Source organism: Sceloporus occidentalis, unplaced genomic scaffold (genome assembly GCF_023333645.1).
Source record: "Sceloporus occidentalis isolate IW3139 unplaced genomic scaffold, rSceOcc1.0.p SCAF_1, whole genome shotgun sequence".
Lineage (NCBI taxonomy): Eukaryota > Metazoa > Chordata > Lepidosauria > Squamata > Phrynosomatidae > Sceloporus > Sceloporus occidentalis.
In genome coordinates this window covers 299,262,018-299,283,011 of record NW_028316981.1, presented here as the reverse complement: position 1 = coordinate 299,283,011, position 20,994 = coordinate 299,262,018, and the positions used below count along the sequence as shown (strand labels likewise).

Below are 20,994 nucleotides of genomic sequence, written 5' to 3'. Positions count from 1 at the left end.
CAAATTTCTACTCTTTAAAAAAAAAAAGCAGACGACTGAATTGAATGATTTGAATCCGAATCTTCCATAGCTTTAAATAATATCATAATTTGAAAGAATCTAAAATCTCCTTCAAGACAACAAAACAACCTCACTATGTTTTAGGGATAACAGAAGCCTTAAGACCTATGGATCATGATTACCTCTTACATGGCAAATTCATTTCCTGCACACATCAATGCAATGTGTAGTATTATCTCGGCATAAATTCCTTTCTGCTCTTCCAGAAAAGAAAATTAAAGCCATAAAAAGTGCAGATGCTATAACTGGTGATATTACAAATATAAAGTGATTGGATAAGGGAAGCAAGCATGACTGTTAATCAATATGTTCTTATATTTTTCTTCTTCTTATGATGCCTCTTCCCAGTTGCAAAGAGGATTAGTTGAATATCAGCATCTGAACTGTAATCCTTTCACTGTTAACAGAATAATCAATGTCTATTTTCCAAATTTGTTCTAGTAATTTGTTTTAAACTCTCTTTGGACAAAGGTGGTTTAACTGCAACTCTCTGTTTAGTGCCATAGTCTGCAGTCTTTAGTAAAGCTCTTTATTCAGCCATATAATAATCACAGTTGTAACATCTAAGTAACTAGAACACATTCAATCACTACTTTCCTGTAAATACCAAAAACATACAATAAACATTGCTTAAATATTACTATGATCATGAAACCCACTGGGTGACCCTGGGCAAGTCACAGTCTCTCAGCCTCAGAGGACAGCAATAACGAACTCCCTCTGAAGAAACATGCCAAGAAAACCCCGTGTAGGGTTGCCTTGGGGTTGCCATAAGTCAGAAATCATTTGAAAGCACACAACAACAACGTGCTGAAGTTAAGTAGGCACTGTCATGAGGGAAGATTTGCAGATACTAATGTATAGTAGTGATAATTTTAAAAAAGGGTGGCCCAAAAACAGTTGTTAGTTCCAATTAGAGTAGATTCACTGCTTCACTGAAGTTTACAAAGTATTGATTTATTCTTTAACAAATGACTGAATATATCTACTCTAGCTAGAACTAGCCACTGGATATAAGCGAGACTTCATTTGCACACATAGATTGAAGGGGCTTTTTAAAATAACCATATGAAGAAGCACACATTAAAATTAATCAGAAGTGGCTCTTAAACCTTATTAAAATTCAAAATCCTAATTTTAGAGGAATCTATGTTGTAACAGGCCAAGTGTGTCAGTGATCAAAGTTCAAAATTTACTGAAACAAAAATTACTTTTTTGTTCTTCCCTGTTGGTTACCATTGTTTTACAGGCAATGTTTATTTGCCAGTGTATACAGTTGAGGAACAATTTAATTTGTTACATGTTTTCAAGGAATAGCATAGTTTAAGAATACATTTTAGAGTAAATCAAACAACTTATTTACTTGTCAATTACAAAAGCTAACTCCATAAAAATACTATCATTTGATACCAATGAATGAAAAAAATTAAGAATTTAAGGATGGTAAATAATTGATGGAGGGCAGTTAAACAATCTCTTTATAAACGACACAAAAGCAACCTTCTCCAGTTGACTATGTAAGTCTGAAGTCTATTCTTACAAAGTGATTAGGAAACATTCAGATCTTGACATGACAAATTACATGGACAATAAGTCTCTTCGTTCCAGAGATGACCCAAAAGACAGAGGGATGTTCATTTGTTTTTGTTTTTTTATCTACTACAAGACATTCTTTAATCTCAAGATGAAAATATTAAGATTATGTTATGGAAAAGCTTTCTTAATAAGTAGTCACTAAAAGGGCAAGCTTCTGATGTTAACAAGGAAATCTAATTTACTTTTCCACTACAAAGATTTGTGAAGAATATTAAAACGAAAGCTGTCTCCAAAGAACATGGATGAAAACAGAAGTACATTCTATAATCTTTATTCTATAAAAGCTGACCTACTTAGGTATACTGAAGGCGTTGTCCTTGAACTATTAATATCGGTAAACATCTTAGGCGCGTTACAGACCGTCATTTAGTACGCGCTCCATGCATACTAGGGTTAGGAAGGGGCATGCTAGGGTTAGGAAGCGTCTTACCTTCCTAACCGACCCCGTCCCCAGTACGCGCAGAGTGCGTAGTAAATGGCAGCGCCCGTTCACACGGGCGCCGCCATCTTTACATCTCGGACGCACAGCGCCCGGACATCGCGTGGCGGAAGTGACGCCGCGGTGCCACTTCCGGGTGCCAAAAAGAAGCGCCATTTTGGCGCTTCTTTTTAGCTGCAATGGGAAGCCTCGTGGTCTGGCCGCTGGGGCTTCTCAGCGCAGCTAATGATGGCGGCAGCAGACCACCCGCTTTTGGGGGGTCTGTAACGCGCCATAGTTCAGAACCATTATACAAAGATTCCAAGACATTTCCTACACTTTACTACAAGGCCTAACACTGTTCCTCCACCTAGCACTGCAAATAAGTATTGGAGCAACACGAGAAATTCACACACTTTCTTATCTTAAGATCTTCTCCATAACTGGGCCCCTAGTAATGTGACAATCAGAAAGGTGCTTACCCCCACTTACAAGAGAATAAACAAAGAGGAAATGCATCTGGGAGGAAGGAAGGCGCTGCAGCCTACTGACCTAAACTCCATAATGCTCTGAATCTAATTCTGTACAAGCATAGGACACATAGGCAAAGCTGAACAGATACCATGGAAAACAGCACTGCAGATATGAAGCAGCTAGAAGTCATACTGTCATCATCCCAAACTCTTTCCTAGAATCAACAAGCAATGTTCTACAGTAAGCCATGAATCTACTTACAAGATTGCTGGTTTTGAAGGATTACACTTTTTATTTTTGTTATTTCCCCTTCAAATCATTTCTGATTTATGGCAATCCTATCACAGGGTTTTTCTTGGCAAATTTCTTCATAGGGGGTTTGCTATTGCCATCCTCTGTAGCTAAGAGTGCGACTTGCCCAAGGTCACAAATAACTTACATGATCTTTATCATATTGTAGTGTAAAACAATATCTGTTATTATTAATAGTACTCTGTAAATATGTTTTACTTGTTTGACTAGAATATAGATTGGAAGATTAGACTTCTAAACTCAAAGAGAAGTTTAAAAAACTTTGAAGTTTTTTTTAAACAAAATAGTAATAAGGAAGAATTATAATGAGCAGTTTTATTAAGAAATTCTCTATTATCTTTTAGAGCTGTTCTACTTACTTACACAGTTTCATACCAGTAACAGCTTTCAACAGGTTGAGTCTCCTTTATCCGAAATGCTTAGGACCAGAAGTATTTTGGAATATTTCTATTTCCATATGTGTACATAAAGATGTTTCTTGGAGATGGGACCCAGTTTAAGTACAAAATACATATACACCTTGTATGTATAGCCTGAAGGTAATTTTATAAAATATGTTTATAATGTTGTACATTTGTGCACACTGAATCATGAGAAAATAAAGGTGCCACTGTCTCAGCCACTCACGAAAAAGCTTTTGGTTTTTGGAATATTTCAGATTTAGGAATTCCACATAAGGAAGTCTCAACCTGTACCTACATCATGCAATATGAAATAAGAAATAACTGGGCTGTTATGTCCTTTTTCACACATGTGGTCTTACTTCATTTCACCAACTTGTCTTAGGACCTCCTCCTGAGTTTTTGCAAAAGTTTCAAGTCCTTGCTGAGAGACCTTAAGTAAAAAGACAAACACACACACCATCAATAGCATTGCTGAAGAAAGGCAAAGGTAAGTATTGTGACAACTGTGAGAGATACACACACATCAAGACTGTGTTTCACTACCTGCCCTGGAACACCAGGTGCTCTTTTGGAAATTTCATCTGTCAATGAAGAGACGTATCTTCTTTGCTCATCCAGAATCATGTCTAATTGTCTGTTGAGTTGCTTTATTTCAAGATGTATTCGGTTTTGGCCTTCAAAGATTTGCCTTAGCTCACGATCACTGACCGTCTCAAAAAGATCCTCCGCTAAGAAGAAAATGGACATTCTAGTTATATGTTCTCGGTTGATCACAACTAATTCACCAATATGGCTATCACTTCCCACTCAAGCATTTAAATGCTCACAATGTGACAGCATTTATACCCATTCAACATGCTAATTTAATAGGAAGGTGCTCCCAATACACAACACGAAAGAACGAACAAAGCTCAAGAAATATCTATGCTCAACAGTGCAATCCCATTCAAAAACAGCACTTGACCTGATTGATGTGTGGGGAGATGATCAACCACTGTGCAACAACACTCCGATACCATTGCACAACTGAAGGATCCAACATAACACCACTGAAAAATATTTACACTATACTAAATGTATATTTAATCTTATCATACAAGCTGGCATCCTGTTTGTGAATTATGCATGGATAAATTTCCTTACACATGTGGTTATTCTTTTTGGGCAACAGCATGTTTATATTCAACTGACAGTTGCAAAAAGCAGAACTGAACATATGGTCCATTCTGTATTCACATGCAGATGGGCACTGCACACTGAAGTGTAAATGTCCACTGACCATAACTGTGCATTACACATTTGTTTGCACACTCAGTTGCACAGTGCTGCATTTCACTAATGCACAATCATCACAGAACTCCATTGCTGCAAAGTTACACACCAACTTCTTGATACAGGATACTGGCTGAAAGATCTACCACAAATGCTATCCTGAATTATGTCTGATTTGTTAGCTTCTAATGCCTTACAGTATCACATGAAAGATTTCGTCCTCCCATGTTCAGACAGCAAGGGGAGGCATCTGATGAGAGTTTGTCTAACTGCAAGCAAGGAAAATGCTCCCAGTCTTTTAGAATTATTATCCCAAAGTTTCAGAATGTTCTACATAAATTGGGCAATAGAGAACGGGAATAAAGCTAAAAGGAGATAACCAATTATACCTGGAGTTCATATAATGTTGTGCTGTGCTATAAACTACAATTTCATAGGGCTCCCAAAGTGCTAACTCTGGAGCTTCAGAAATTTCTACAGCCATTTCTCATGCAGACATTATAAGATGCATATTCACTCAGATTCAAATAAAGATTAAAGTAACACCAGGAAAGCAAATCTGAGTTTTGCCTTCCCAGCTCCACCTCCACCACCATCCCCAGTTAAGTCCGTCACCAGGCCACTTACTGGGCTGCCCTTGTACATCAGGATGCTCCTTCTGAAATTCCTCCTTCTTTTTGTCCAGCTCTTGCTGGAAATGCTCAAACTGTTCTTGATACTTCTCTTTGTCTTTTTCAGGGATTTCTGTATCAGCTGGAGGCTTTAAAACCAATTTTGAAAGAAAATTATTTAAGTAGGTACCCAAAAAATTATTGCCACTTTCAGGTATACCCTACTGAGATCCAGAAGCAGTTTTACTTGGGCAACAAACCCTCATGTGGTTATTGTCACATGAAAGCATTAGAGCGGCAATCAATGACCTTGCCTCTGTAGCCTCATCGTCGAGATGGGGGGGGGGGAAGAAGTGGGGCACCTACTCTAAACGTAACTTTTTAAAGTCTATGCCAGTGGTTCCCAACCTGTGGGTCGGGACCCCTTTGGAGGTCGAATGACCCTTTCATGGGGGTCGCCGAAGACCATTGGAAAACACCTATTTAATTACAGTTATGAAGTAGCAATGAAAATAATTTCATGGGTTTGGGTCACCACAACATGAGGAACTGTATTAAAGGGTTGCGGCATTAGGAAGGTTGGGAACCACTGGTCTATGCAGTCCATTTTTCAGATGAGGGATGGAAAACATGTGGTCCTTCAGATGTTGCTGGGCTTATTATCTTATTATCCCTGGCTACAGCTGGTGAGACCAATGGAATAATAATAATAATAATAATAATAATAATAATAATAAATTTATTTACATCTGCAGAAGTTGCCTACCTTTGGATAAATCTTTTGCCTAGTATGAAAGCTGTTCTTACTCTCCTTCTCATACAAGTCTAATTCCAGAAAGACCATTTCCTTCTTGGGTTAGAAAGACAAGAGATAGTATTTTTTTTTTTTTTTACATAATCAAGTTCTTCTTCATATGCCAATTCTCCATGGTCTGTCCTCACACAAGCATCCACTCACTACTTATCAATCCAGACAATTTATCTTACCATTGCTGAATCATTCAGACTGTATAGGCAGATGCCACATGTAGAAGACCACACCCTTATATTCTGCTTCAGTTAAGAAAAACTACTACACCCAGTTCTGTGTCTTATTCTCATTAACAATTCTCTTAGAAAAACACACAAATTGCATTTTTAAGAACTGTGTGCTTGGCTAGGCCAAATTTAGATTTTAAAAAACCCTCAGATGAATGATTTAAAAAGTAGTATGTCACAAGCTACTACTTGGAAGCTACTGCATTCATGAAATATCCAAATCCTATTTTAACTGATGTGTTGCTATCTTCCCTCTCCCAAAACTAAGCATCATGGCATTACATTAGAATCAGCATTGCACTGTGTAGCACTACATTATAATTAGTACAAATTGGTAAAGCTCACTGAAAGGAGAACCCATTTTACTCAGTATTATGACATTCTGTAATGAAAAAAAACCCTTTTTTTCCACAAAGCCCTCAGGTATACCCTACTGACATCCAGAAGCAGTTTTATTTGGGCAACAAATCCTCATGTGGTTACTGTCACATGAAAGCATCAGAGTGGCAAACAATGCCCTTGCCTCTGTAGCCTCAGGGTAGAGATGAGGGGGAAGAATGCTCATGAGTAAGAGCATTTCAAATAACTGCAATAGTATAACAAGATGCATACCACTTCTTTGCCAGGCTCCGTCAACTGAAAAGTCAGGAAAGACAAGACATCATGGTCATCTGGATAAAAATCCCAAACATATTAAGTTATGAGTTCCTCTTGTCCTAACACAGTAGAAAAGCATGTCAATATAAAAGCAAGTGTGCTTTCACCTGGCCCATTGTGTGATTGTCCCCACTTGAGGGCATCAAAGCATATGTACTGTAAGGCTTGGCACCAAAATATAAAGTAATGGGGCAAATGCCAAGGTGTCTGATTTTATTTTAAAAAAGACTACTATGACAACCTGCAATTTAATAGATATGTAGCAGATCAGAGGGGTACAGTAGCTCTCTTGTCTTTTGCCAAATGTCTTGGAGCTTCAACTCCCAATGTAGCATCACAGGTGGATGTTACAGTGGGACAAGGGACCCAAAGGCTTGGGGTGGTGGAAGAAGAGAGTGTCATGGTAGCCATATGGCACTTCTCTGCTCAGCACCAGGCCCAATTACTAAACTGCTGAGAGTAGTAAGGGAAGGGGGTTGGAGTCTTTCACATCTGCAAGTTACAAACATTACCTCCAGGGTAAGGCGGAGTGGGATGATACCATCAATAATAAACCACTGCATAAATTAGCTATGCCCATTTGCTACAGCAGGCAAAAGACTGGAGCTAAGAAGGCTGATAAGTTCAAAGCAATTCAACTATTGCCAGGAAGGTAGCCATGTTAGTCTGGTTCAACAAAGACAAAGACTCCTGTGACACCTTCAAAATCAACATGTTTATTCAGCACAATCTTGTGGAATGCAGCCCACTGTGTCAGCTCCAGTCCACAAGACTTTATGCGAAATAAATCCTGTTTGTGTTTAAGATGCCGTAAGATTCTTGGCTGCTTATGAAGTGATTACACATGACGTGGCCAAATTTGCTAGAGGCTGTATAGGAGTAGGAAGGAACTTGTCCACATGCTTAGAATCTGCTATTAGGAGTTCACTGCACTTTCAAAGACATGCACAGGCCCCAAACAGAACCTTTTGTGCTTTGGATCCCCATAGTGTTTACTGCAAATTCCTGTACCTCTGACCTGTGTCTTCTAACCAGCACAGCTATTGGAATAATAATAGGCAACATGGCTTAGTTCCAAAGCACAACAAATTCTATGTGCCCAAGCACTCTGGGTTCACATTTTCTCCAATCACTCTTCTACCCTGATGTCGTAGACAACAACATTTTTCCAAAGCCTTCAAGAACAGTTTGCATTATCATTAGGGAAGTATGGAAACCTGCTGTTCACAGGACAAATTCCACTGGGAATACCCAATCTGCTGAATTCATCTATGGCAGCTCTGAGAATCCCAGCATTACAAGGGATGCCTCTGGAGGTAAAGCTTATCACAGCAAACTGTCATAAATTAAGACCAGTATCTAGCTGTGCTGTACTTGAAAAGAGCCAACACGACACTATTTATACAGATTCTTCCCGATACAATGCTATTGATTTTATTACCTTCCTTTTTGAAGAGAGGCTCTTACAAATGAATCGCTTCTCTCTTAACAGGACCAGTTACTCAAGTGCCAAGAACTACACAGTCATTCAACTGGAAGGAAACAGCCAGTCCAGCAACTTCAACTTGTACATCCTGTCCACTTAATTCCTTCCAAAAATGTTATCAGTTAGTGCCAGTCACAGTTGCTGTTTATACGGCTATTGAATTTGCAAGCATTTCACATTGTATCAACTACTGATTTACCCAAGGAAAGAAATTATGCCTTAAAAAAGAAGGATGGGTATATCTTGAGTATTAAAATCACCTGCAAGACCACCAGTTGCTGCAGAGATTCCAAAGTATCCCTGAGATGGTAGCACCATGTTTTCTACTTTGGCACAATACTCGTAGTCTTCTTTGTCTGGAGTAAAGCCATTATTTATAAATACCTACAAAAAGAGATGCAAAGATATGAAACTGCCTTACAAAGAACAAAGCCAACTGTCTATCTGGTCAACAATGTGACTCCAACTGGCAGTGACACTCCAAGGGCTTTTTCACACTCAGTCATTAGATTAAGATTAAGCAGATGACATAGGCGGGATACAGACCTCCCAAAAAGGGCGGTCTACCTGCGCCTTGTTTTGCTGTGTGAGGAAGCTGCAGCGGACAAACCATGCGGCTTCCTCGCGCAGCAAAAAGAACCTGCAAAAAGTGGGTTCTTTCTGTGGCGTCATAATGACGCTGCAGTGCGCCAATGGCGCGCTCACGACATCATTTTGGCACCACGACGTGTGGACACTAAGCGTCCGTTGTGTCAAAATGGTGACGCCCATCTGTACAGTGTGCCACCATTTTGACGCCCTCGTCACGTGCGAGGGGCGTCTGAAAGCGTTGCCCCTTGCACTTGACGAGGGCGCCCTATAGCGCCCGTCTGTCCAGTGTCACAGTCCAGCTCAACCTGGTGTCGCTTCGATGTCTTAGATTACAGCTCCTATGATTATGTATCAAATCTGCAACTCACATCCACTTGTACAGAAACAGAAGGATGTGCTATAAGTATGGAGCATGCATGCACACCCATCCATCTACATCACACATGTAGCCCTCCACTACACTCCTTTCAGCATATGTCATTTTATATGAAAACCTCATTTTGAAACTAAAGACAAAAATATTTATTTCCACATCTTAATTGCTTTCTAACATAAGTGATAAATCTATAATTTAAACACTAACTCGTCACTATTATGGACATCCAGCTAACATGTTATTTCTTAGTATATAAGTTTGTATAAAAGAGTCAGCATACATAGTGGTTTGAGCTTTGGATGATGTCTCTGGAGACCAGAGATCAAATCCCTACTTGGCCATGGAAGCCTACTAGGTGACCTAGGGCAAGTCACATTCTCTCAGACTCAGAGGAAGACAAATACAAACCACCTCTGAACAAATCTTGCCAAGAAAACCCCGGTTGGAAATTACTTGAAGGCACACAACAACTTGAGTATATAAGCACTGGCAGTACAAACTGAAAGAATAAACTAGAGAAAACTGCACAGTCTTCAAGCACTAGTACACCTTATATTTGGCTCAAACTCCACCCCCCTCTTCAAAAGTATAATGTGAACCTTTGGAGCCATAAGTACATTTAGAGTCAAGTCTTAAATGTGTACATAGTAAGAAATTGAGAGTCAGTGGCTTTTGGCAGTATACAAAGAGAAACTTGCCGTCAGTGTCTTTTGGTAGTATGTGATCTTTGCTCGAACAGGGTAAGGCTTGTTACGAAAATCTCTCTGACAGGAAGCCAAAGCTTGCGTGGAACCATCACTTTAAGAAATAAAAGAAATAAATACGAATTTGAAAGCAAGGAGAAAAAACCTATGGAATAAGCACTGTTAACATTTTTGGGGGGAGAGCACACAGGCCATAAAACTAGAACCATGTTTAAGTCTGGGACAGGCAAAAGAAGTTAAACCAAAGAAAGGTTAAGAGGAAGCATGGTTACTGTTAGCCATGCTTCAGTAAGAAAGAGTACATGCAGTACTAAGCAGTGGTTTTCAAACCAGGAGCCTGGTGACACAGTGGTTAAATGCTTGTACTGCAAGCCACAACATTGTGAGTTTGATCTTGAGGGAATCCAAGGTCAACTCATCCTTTCATCCTTTCATGAGTACTCAGCTTGTTGGGGCAACTGGCTTACACACTGTAAACCACTTAGGGAGTGCTTAGTTCAGTATGAAGCAGTATAGAAATGTAAATGCTATTGCTATGTGGGCAATCCTCAAGTTTCCTTAGAACAAGGCAAGTAATCTCTTGGGGGTAGGGAAATACACTGAAATGTCCTCAAGAACAGCACTGCTGTGGTATTCATTGGTAATTACAGCAGCTGTACATGCATGGTGTGGGAGGTGGCCATTTGCCTTCCTGCAACACAGAGCTGTGCCAGTCTGCAGGAGAGGTCATCCCCTTTGCTACTGCAAAGACAAACAAGACAATCTTTGAACTGTCAGTGTAATTTTAGTGGGCAGGAAAATAATAGACAACAAGGTTCACAAGAGTACCCTGATAGGGTGAAGGAGCAAGCAGCCAGAAAGAATACATATTGCCACCCTTGGGGAAGTGGGATTATGCTGTTTAAGGGGTTGACAGAGGAATGTAAGTGAAATGGTGATCTCAAGTGGGAGGCAAGAGACATATATACTGGTAAATTGAACTAGTGCTGCAAGTTAAGGAGAGTGGGAGCTTGAGGAGAGGTCAACTGAAAACTCATCTGCTATGCCAGGAATGGGGGTCCCTGGAAGGGACTCGTAAGGTAAGTAGGCACAGGTAATGCTGTCTGTTTTCATCCCTTTTACAATCTGCAGCAATTTTCTGGGACTAGGCAGGATACAGTTATACTCTTTTCAACCAAATTAGAAATACATTTCTAAATCTGTTTCTGTAAATGAACAACAGAGATTAGGCAAACATACAACTTACTTTTGATGGTCATAATGAAGCTTCCCATTGTTTCCAACAATAATCACTGCCGGGTTGTTTTTCTAAGGAAAAATGGAAATCAAAATAAAAGTGAGCTCAGACTTAACAATAAATTTAGATAGCAGAAATTCCTTCAGCAATGCCCAGAGATTGTTCAAATAGAAAGCATGATGCTTTTCTGAAGTTCAGATTTGAAGAACACAAACTAGCCATAATAACATGCACTAATCAATGTAGATTTTGCCTATCTTATCAGAAAATACACAATGCCAACTTCTTTCCCATATGCAGGCAACAGAGATAGGCATTGTTCAGAAAGGGAAACTGAAGTAAAACTTAACAGCTTAATACATACCTAGAGAAAGCAAAGGCAAGAATGAGTAAGACAGTGTAACTAAAATCTCCAAATAAAAGAATTGAAAAAAGAAATAAAAAACCTGAATAAAGCCTATTTGCCAAATTATTTACATTGTGCCACACTTGCTCAGATGCAATTTTGCAACACAAGGAGCTCCTTAGATGTGTTTCCTTCAAACTTTGATTCCCCCACAAATACATTCTCATGCTTTAAAAATCTGAATCATGACTGAAACTTTTTGAAAACCATGAATATCAGAGCCACAATAGTTTTGTAAGCAGCATAGAAGGGGACAAAAAATTCATGGGGAATAGATTAATCAGCCTATTCTGCACAGACATAATGCTTATATTAAATCTCTGCCAGCACCACACTTAACTATCACATGCGGAAAACCAACAGTGGGGCAAGATATCACCTTAACCTCTATTTTTGGGCCTCCCATAGGTGTTTCCCACCAGCATGGAAAGAAGAACACTGGTTAAGATGGACCTTTGGCCTGATCCAACAGGGCTCTTCTTACATTCTAGCTCATCAGGAGAAAAAGCATAATTCTTGTTCAACATGCTGAGGTACACCCTTATTATCTCCATTGTTCTATAAGCATCTTGCACAAAGTGCATGCATTCCCTGCTATCTGTGCAGATATTCTGCAGAATCCTAGCTCACTACAGTAATTCCTTGGAAGCATTCACCATGTTCTTATTTATCTGTGGCACACAAGAAGATCACTACTTTTTAAAAAGCAACACTGACATTTTAAAAATAGTTTTGTGTGTTCTGCCTCTGCAAATATATTCCCAACCATGAAACAGGGGACAAAATAACAATATAATTGGTGAAATGATCTCCAAGAATCCAAGTATTTCTTAAAGCTTAATCCTTTGAACTACTACACTGAGGAAGATGCTTACAGATCCTTGTGCTAAGTTTCTGTGACTGGCAATAATTGACTTTGAACCAAAGTTAACACTTTGGCCCAGTGGTTCTCAAATGGTGGGGCAGGATGCCCAAGGGGGCATGATAGTTGCTAAAGGGGGGGGGGGGGACGTGAGAGTTGGATCTCTCCTCCTCCTCTGCTTCCCAAACCTTTTCTGTCCTGGAGGGGAACAGAAAGGCAAGGGTGGCACCTGGAGCCTCTCTCTGAGGGAGGAGGAAGAGGAGAACCATTTCCTTATAAGATGTTAAAACACAGATATACATGAATGTGTGAATGAAAATATGGACACTAAATCAAACATTTTTCTGCACTACTAACCTTTGCATCATTGTCGAAGGAGTCAAAGAAAATGCCAACACCATTCCAGTTGTCAGCTGCTCCAAAAACAGGACCATCTAAGCCTTGTCCTTCCGTAAACCAGATGGCCTGTTCAGAAACATTCAGATTTAAGTTTTAGGCACTCTAGATTGTACTACTGATTGATTTGCAAAGGTAACTGTTCCACATACCAGTCCATCGGCTCCTACTCGCCCTCTTCCTGTGACTCGAAAAGTCACTTCAATCTCCCAATACTCAAATATTGATTTGCTTTTTGTCCATACTGATCCTCTTTGGCTTTTTAATGATGGTGTTATCCTTATCTGATCAGCACTGGGAATAGCATCTAAAAGGAAAATTAGTACAGTTAGTAAATAATAACTGTTGCAATAATGATTGCTGCATAAATACACTGTACAGTGTCTCTGGCTGCTATAAAATTATTTTACAAAATTGGGAATAAATACTACTTGCTTTTACAACTAACTCTTACCTTAAAGGATAAAGGATAGAGAATACAATGAATCACCATTGCCAACATTTCATGCTCGTAAATATCCTGTGAGGCAACTTTTTTAGATGATAGTGACTCATCTAAACCTAGGTAGTTTAACAGCAAGTAACTGAGGAAGCCACAGAACATATCTTTGGGGCAAGAAAAGGCCAATCATAAATTGCAGCATAGAAACCATACTTTGTACCTATATCAACATGCAATACAACATTCACAAACAACTCTTGCCAACCCCCTGTAATAAACTTCAGCACTGAATAAAAGCACCTGTCAATCAGTTGTTGTTCAAGTTATTTCTGACGTATGGCAATCCTAAAGCAAACCTATCACAAGGTCCTCTGGGAACTGAGCATGTGATTTGCCCAAAGTCATCCAGTGGGTTTTCATGATCAAGCAGGGATTTGAACCCTAGTCTCCAGAGTCATAGTCCAGCACTCAAATCACTAACCCAATTATCCATACTATGTACTTTGTATAACCAACAGAATTATGTGCTTTTATGTCTGTATCTAGGGTTGTTTTTAAAACTTGCCCAGCATTTATTTCTCCTAATTCATGATTTGCAAACCTACTCTCTTAAATAGAAGGATTTGCTGGGCTCTTGTTGGATTTAATATCAGAAGTTATTTACTGCATGTCTCAAGTGCTGGTTTAATAAGTGACAGAAGAGTAAACAGAGTGCTATAAAAAAGTTAAGGCCAGTCTACTTGAGTTTTCCACTGAATGGGAAGATATTGAACACAGTACCTTTATTTAGATCAAGCAGAAAGCTCATCATAATGGATATTAAGACTGGGGGAGAAGTTGCTGAACATTGTGAAAAGCACTACAACTCAGCCTCTCATTTCTATGAAGTGACACATCAGCATAAAGATGCAAATGGTTTCATATTCAGTCATTTCCAGAATTTGTTTTCATGAACATTAGCAAACAATTGCAGGAATATCAAGAAATGACAGAAAGAAAAGAGTTCAGCCTAAAGCCACAGGTTAAACGAGAAGAATAAATTAATTTCTTAAGTGTGTAATCTGAATACTCTCACCTGAGGCATAAATTCTAACTACCTTTATCTGATCTTTAACCTCAGAATCAAATACAATGGGACCTTGTTATCCGCTGGGGTTTGGTTTCAAGATCACCCAAGGATATCATAATCTGTGGATGCTAAAGTCCCATTAAATATAATGACATAGCAAAATGGTGTCCCTTATATAAAATGGAAAATCAAAGGCCTGTTACAGACTGCCAAAATAAAGCTGCTTCGGGTCTCTTTGGAGGTATGCTGTTTAAATGATGCATGGGTCCTAAGAATCCGGAAGCTGCACCAAAGCTGCACTCTAGTCCTTAGGACTGGAACATGGCTTTGGTGCAACCTCTGGACTCTTAGGATGCATGCATAGTTTAAACAGCATACTTCCAAAGAGACCCGAAGCAGCTTTATTTTGGCAGTCTGTAACAGGCCAATGTTTGCTATTTGGAATTTATACTTTTTAAAAATACTTTCAAACCATGGAAGGTTGAATCCGTGGATAAAAAATTCATGGCTAAGGAGGGCCAATTGTATATACAAATTAACTACAGAAAAAATCAGGCTGTTATCAAGTTGTTGAAGAAAGTATTGATTTTATATTGGCAATCTCTCACATTTGCCACAGGCACATAAATTCTATCAGTCAACAGAATCTGATCCCAAGAATAATATCAATCAGTAAAAAATATGGAATAACATTTCTCTATAATTGCCTGTTTGGGGTACAGTGGACCCTTGTTATCCGCTGGGGTTTGGTTCCAAGATCCCCCGTGTATCACAAAATCCATGTATGCTCAAGTCCCATTAAATATAATGACAGAACAAAATGGTGTCCCTTATTAAAAAAATGGAAAATCAAGGTTTGATATTTGAAATTTTTACTTTTTTTTTTAACATTTTCAAACTGTGGATGCTTGAATCCATGTATAAAAATCAGTGTATAAGAAGGGCCAACGGTATATTAATGTCTACCCATAAAACATACTGAAGAGGTTTGTGAAATCTTTCTGAAGTTTAGCTATTTAATCTAAAGGCAGCTAAAAAGGAGTAAATAGAGCAAGGAGGGTGAAGATATAGACATTAAGTGACACAGAATATCTGAACAAATAAGAGATAGAAACAACATCAGAAGGCTAAAAATAATAAAAGTGTTACTAGAACGCCTTCATGGCTTCTCTAAGCACCATACGCTGCAGTTTATGTTATGGTAATGAAAGATGTTACTAATCCTCTACATTGGCAACCAAAACTATACTTACAAACAGTAAATCCAACTACAAAGAGAATAATGCTGCTCCATCAGCAGGGACTGTATACCAAAATTCTTAAGGTAAATTGTGCATACAGCAGCATTCAGCAATATACAATAGAAATTAAAACTAAGTGTGTGCCTATACACTATGGTCCAAAACACACTGCAGAAATAATCCATTTTGAGATCGCTTTAACTGCCCTGGCTCAGTGCTTGGGAATCCTGAGAATTGTTTGGGAATCCTGAGAATATTGTGGCACCAGAGCTCTCTGACAAAGAAGTCTAAATGTCTCACAAAACTAAGGCGGGTTACACACCACCCCATTAAAGTACGGAGTCAGTCCGTACTAGGGTTAGGAAGGTGCGGTGCTTCCGCACCCCCTAACCCTAGTACGGACTGAGTCCATACAAAATGGTGGCTCCCCTTCCACAAGGGGGCCGCCATGACAACGTCACGACTGCGGCGCGGACGTGATGTCGGTCCGCGCCAGGGCGCTTAGTGCTTTCGGAGCTCCTTCCTGGTTTGCGGCGCTGCTTTGCCTCGCTTCAGACAGCTGCGCCCAGCGAAGCAAGGGAGAAAGGGGCCAAGTGGCCCCTTTCTCCTTCTCCCCGCCGCCGCGGGGTGTCCTTGGGGCTTGAAGCCCCAAGGACACCCCTTTTCAGGCTGCAGGGAAGCGCCGTTTTGCCGCTTCCCTGCAGCCTGAAAAGCGGCGGATCGGGGCCTCGGCAGCTGCCGTTCTACCAGCTGAGGCCCCGATACACCAGGGAAAGGGGCGGGTACAGACCGCCCCAAATGGGCGGTCTGTAACCCACCTAAGAGTTCCCTAGCACTGAACCAGGGCAGTTAAAGTGGTCTCAAACTGGATTGTTTCTGCAGTGTTTTGGACCTATGACAGAGAGGAGCAAAATATTATCCATCTATAAAAGAAAATCTGAAAAGAGAAGCTTGGTATGTCTTCTAAGGACAGACTACTGTATTCACAACAGGTGCTGACCAGCTGCATTCAACAAGTCAGCCTTCTTTATTTCTCAGAATTTAAGGGAGGAATGGAGGAAACTGGCAGTCCTATTTTTGTAAACCTATTTTTAACATACATAGAAAATAGGAGCAGGGGATCTTTTTAAGCCCAAACACCACATTCATCACAGATAAATTAACTGCTTCCATCCCCAACCCATGCTGCTCAGTTGAGCAGGACTCCATGCTCCCTTCCTCCTCCACTGCTTATCTGTTTTTGGACAGTCTGAGGAAAGGAAGTTCTGTATATTGAACCATGTCACCTCCCCAAGCCCCACTTATTCCTCTGAACAGCATATGTTGTTGTTGCTGTGCGCCTCCAAGTCATTTCAAACTTATGACAACTCTAAGGAGAACCTATCAGATAATTTTCTTGGCAGAATTTGTTCTGAGGGAGTTCACCCTTGCCCTCCTCTGAGGCTGAGAGAGTGCAATTTGGCCAAGGTCACAGAGTGGGTTTCCATGGCTAAGCAGGGATTTGAACCTTGGTTTCCCAGTGTTAAAGTCTTAAAACTCAAACCAATTCATCATGCTGGCACCACTGAGCAGCATATTTATTTCAAATGAATATGAATGAATCAAATTGTTAGATTTGACTCAGTGAATCAATGGAACTTACATAACAAGCGAACACTTATCACTTCAGCTGGACTACTCCTGTTTCGACTAATAAATGATTTTACGATAAGTGTCTCTTGATATTTTGAGGTGCACAAAACAGTGGTGATTCTAAATGTGTGGACTGTTGAAAGAAGCAGTGTGTTTGTGTGCATGTATGTGGAGGAGTCACTTGTCTGCATACAGGATGTGGAAAGAAGAAAAGTAATATATGGTACAAACCACATTGCAGAAATAATCCAGTTTGAGACCGCTTTACGGGCCCTGGCTGAACACTGGGGAATTCTGGGAACTGTAGTGTTTGTGAGATATTTGGCCTTCTCTGTCAGAGCGCTCTGGGGCCACAGTTCCCAGGATTCCCTAGCACTGAGCCACGGCACTTACACCTGTCTCAAGATTACATTTGCAGTGTGGTTTGAACCTATATCAGCTTAACCAATACCTCTGAATTTTTAAGCACAGATTCTCAAGATCTCATTAGCATTTAACAAAGAACACAAAAGTGATCTGTTCTGATTGTTGCTGGGAGTTGAGTCTTGTTAAGTGCCATAGTGGCTCAGATCCATCTGGTTCAGCATTTTTTGCCATTTCTTCAGCATTAGAACCAGCATTACCTCCTTCATATATAGAGTGCATCTACACTGCAGAAGAGAGCCAATGTGGCGGGCGTAGTGGTTTGAGTGCTGGACAACAACTGGAGACCTGGGTTTGATTTCCTGCTCAGCCATGAAGCCCTTTGGGTGACTTTTGGCAAGTCACAAACTCTCAGCTTCATGGAAAGGCCACGGCAAACCTCTTCTGAACAAATCAGACCAAGAAAACCCCATGACAGGGACACCTTAGGACTGCCATAAGTTAAAAACGAATAAGTGTAGAAATTAATGCCGTTTGACACCACTTTATCTGCCACGGCTCCATCCTACAGGACCTTAGGATTTGTAGTTTTGTGAGGCACCAGCACTCATTGGCTGAGAACACAAAGGAACTTGTAAAACAAAAAAATCCTGGATGCCACAGGCTGGACCCACAACACTTAAAGTGGTGTCAAACTGCATTATTTCTACAGTTTAGATGCACCTTATATATGAGGTAGGTAATGCTGGTTCTAATAAATGGCAAAGAATGCTGAACCAGAGGGACATGAGCCACCAAGGCACTTCTTAACAAAACTAGAAGCAGAGGCAAACCCCAAAGTACATGGGGGAAAGCGGAATGAAGGTAAACACGCTTAAAGGCATGCGCTGAGAAAGGTTGTTGTTGCTGTGTGCCTTCCAGTTATTTCCGACTTAGAGCACTGTAGGATGAGCCTATCGTGGGGTTTCCCTGGCAAGATTTTTTCAGATGTCATGGTCATCCTCTGAGGCTGAGAGAGTGTGACTTGAACAAACTCACCCACTTTGAGTTTCCATGGTTGCGCCAGGATTCGAACCACTAGAGCACACTGGCTCTCTATGGAAAAGCTACATGGACCCATTTCTGCCACTTGGTGAGGAGAGGCTACATGCCAGGTGTGTACACTCGAGGAGGCAGCTGCACTCTGCACATGCCCAGAGACCTATTATTGACGCACTTCACTGCTGCTAGGGTCTGTGGGCAGTTCAGCCTTGGAGGAGCCATTGAGGGCTCCTCAAGAAGACTGCCTTGTTCAGAGTCTGAAAACAGCATGCGATGAAATGGGCCACACACTCCATGGACGTTTAAGCGTTTTAGTTTTAGAGGCTGCATCCACACTGCAGAAATAATCCAGGTTGACACCACTTTAACTGCCATGGCTCCATGCTAGGGAATCTTGGGACGTGTACTTTGTTGTAGCCCCACAGCTCTCTAAATGTCTCACCAAACTACAAATCCCAGAATCCCACAGCAGTGAGTCACTGCAGTTGAAATGGGAGTCATTTTGCATTATTTCTGCAGTGTGGGTGCAGCCTCTGAGACTAAAGCATTTAAACACCCATGCCGTGGAATCCTGGGATTTGTAGTTTGCCGCTTTCCCCGGCAGGAAAGCCTAAACATATCACCAAACTACAAATCCCAGAATTCCCTAACACCGAGCCATTACAATTAAAGCAGTGCCAACCTGAATTATTTCTGCAGTGTGGATGCAGCCACTAAACCTAAAACCTTCAAACATCCATGCCATGGGATCCTGGGTATGGAGGCTAAATATCTCACCAAACTACAAATCCCAAGACCCCACAGCACTGATCCATGGCAGTTAAAGCGGCGTCAAACTGGATTATTTCTGCAGTGTGGCTGGAGCCTCTAAGTCTAAAGCATTTAAATACCCGTGCTATGGAGTCCTGGGAGTTGTAGTTTGTCGCAACCCCCGACAGGAGAGGCTAAAAAGATCTCACCGAACTACAAATCCCAGAATTCCATAACCATGGCAGTTAACGCAGCCTCAAAAGTGGATAGGCTCGGGGTTCGAATGCCGGTACTTACTGCCGGTGTGAACCCAGAAGGGCACCAGCCCGTCCCCCAGCACCAAGTGCGGCCCCTTGAAGCTGTATTTGTACTCGAACCGCCGGTGGGGAGCCGCCAGGGGCTCAGCGCCGCCTTCCGCCTGGCCGGTGGCGCCTGTGACCGGGAGGAAGGGGCCTCCCAGGCAGAGCAGGAGCAGCGCCCGGGCCAACAGCCTCCCTCCAGCTCCCTTCGGCACCCAGAGCGCCGCCATCTTGTTCCCTCCGCTGCATGGAAACCCGGCTCGGCCAACAGGGCGCTCCCTGATTGGTCGAAACGGGAATGGGGGCGTGGCCTTGGAGCGGCCAAAGGGTAAAGACCGCGACGGCTTTAGTTTTTAAGGAGAGGGCGTGGCCTCCTAGTCGGCCCCGCCTACCAGGGTTAGGCCCCGCCCACATACGGAGGTAGAACGGCGCGAGGGCGGAGCGGCGGTTACTGCGCTGGCTCCGCCCACTTTTGCCTGGCGCCATTTTGAAAACGCGCTTTAATTGCCCTGGCTGCTCACTGCTTGGGATTTGTGGCACCAGGGTTGCCTCTGACAGAGAAGGCTAAAGGCCTCGCAAACACTACATTTCCCAGAATTCCACAGCAGTAAAAATCACCTCCAAAGTTTGTTATTCCTGGAGTCTGTTTTGGAACTTAAAACAACTAAGAAAATTAAAATCAAACCTTTTAACTATAATATCTGCACAGGCTCAAGTGCATTTATATGTACATAGATAGGGCAAAGAAGGCTAAATACCTCGTCACAAAGCTACAATTCCCAGAATTCCCTAGCAGTTAAAGCAGCCTCAAGAGTGGATTGTTCCTGCAGTGCGTTTTGGACCTTGAAACAAAAAAGCAAAATTAAAATAACACCCTTAAACTACAGTATTATGTGCATTTACACGAACACAGTTTCGTAGAGTTGAGGTGAACATTTGGGAAAAGGTGACGATGGTCTTCAAAGAAAATTTCAATAAAAATAAAATTTTGATTTAACATTTTTAAAAAATTAAAATTTAATTAAAAAACAAAACAAAACCCAAAATCTGGGACCTCTCTTTCTCTCTTCCCAGTGAGCCCCACATACCCCTCTCATAACCATAGCCCTCTCCAGCATTTTAAGGGGACGCAAGAGCAAGGGCAAGTACACTTCTGTACAATCGCTGATCGGTGCACTTAAGCGCTCCCTAAGCTTGTTGGGGGCAGTTAGCTGACACATTGTGAACCGCTTTGGTAGTCTATAATGTGTCACAAAG

General features: G+C 41.2%; 1 protein-coding gene across 3 annotated transcripts in view; it reads right to left on the bottom strand.

Moving 5' to 3' along the window:
* Positions 1-20,011, bottom strand: part of LMAN1 (lectin, mannose binding 1) — a 29,590-nt gene extending 9,579 nt beyond the window's left edge. The window contains exons 1-11 of one of the 3 annotated variants that reach the window (XM_089496959.1): positions 19,736-20,011; positions 13,053-13,207; positions 12,862-12,969; positions 11,246-11,307; positions 9,994-10,093; positions 8,589-8,712; positions 6,798-6,856; positions 5,914-5,997; positions 5,164-5,296; positions 3,808-3,992; positions 3,624-3,694 (exon numbers count right to left, since the gene is read on the bottom strand). In XM_089496959.1, coding sequence (XP_089353085.1) covers positions 3,624-3,694; positions 3,808-3,992; positions 5,164-5,296; positions 5,914-5,997; positions 6,798-6,856; positions 8,589-8,712; positions 9,994-10,093; positions 11,246-11,307; positions 12,862-12,969; positions 13,053-13,207; positions 19,736-19,967 — 1,313 coding nt within the window. In that variant the 5' untranslated portion in view covers positions 19,968-20,011. The remainder of the gene's footprint in view (positions 1-3,623; positions 3,695-3,807; positions 3,993-5,163; positions 5,297-5,913; positions 5,998-6,797; positions 6,857-8,588; positions 8,713-9,993; positions 10,094-11,245; positions 11,308-12,861; positions 12,970-13,052; positions 13,208-19,735) is intronic. The other 2 variants (XM_089496954.1, XM_089496955.1) reach the window with 2 other exon arrangements.
* Between the last annotated feature and the right edge of the window lie 983 nt (positions 20,012-20,994).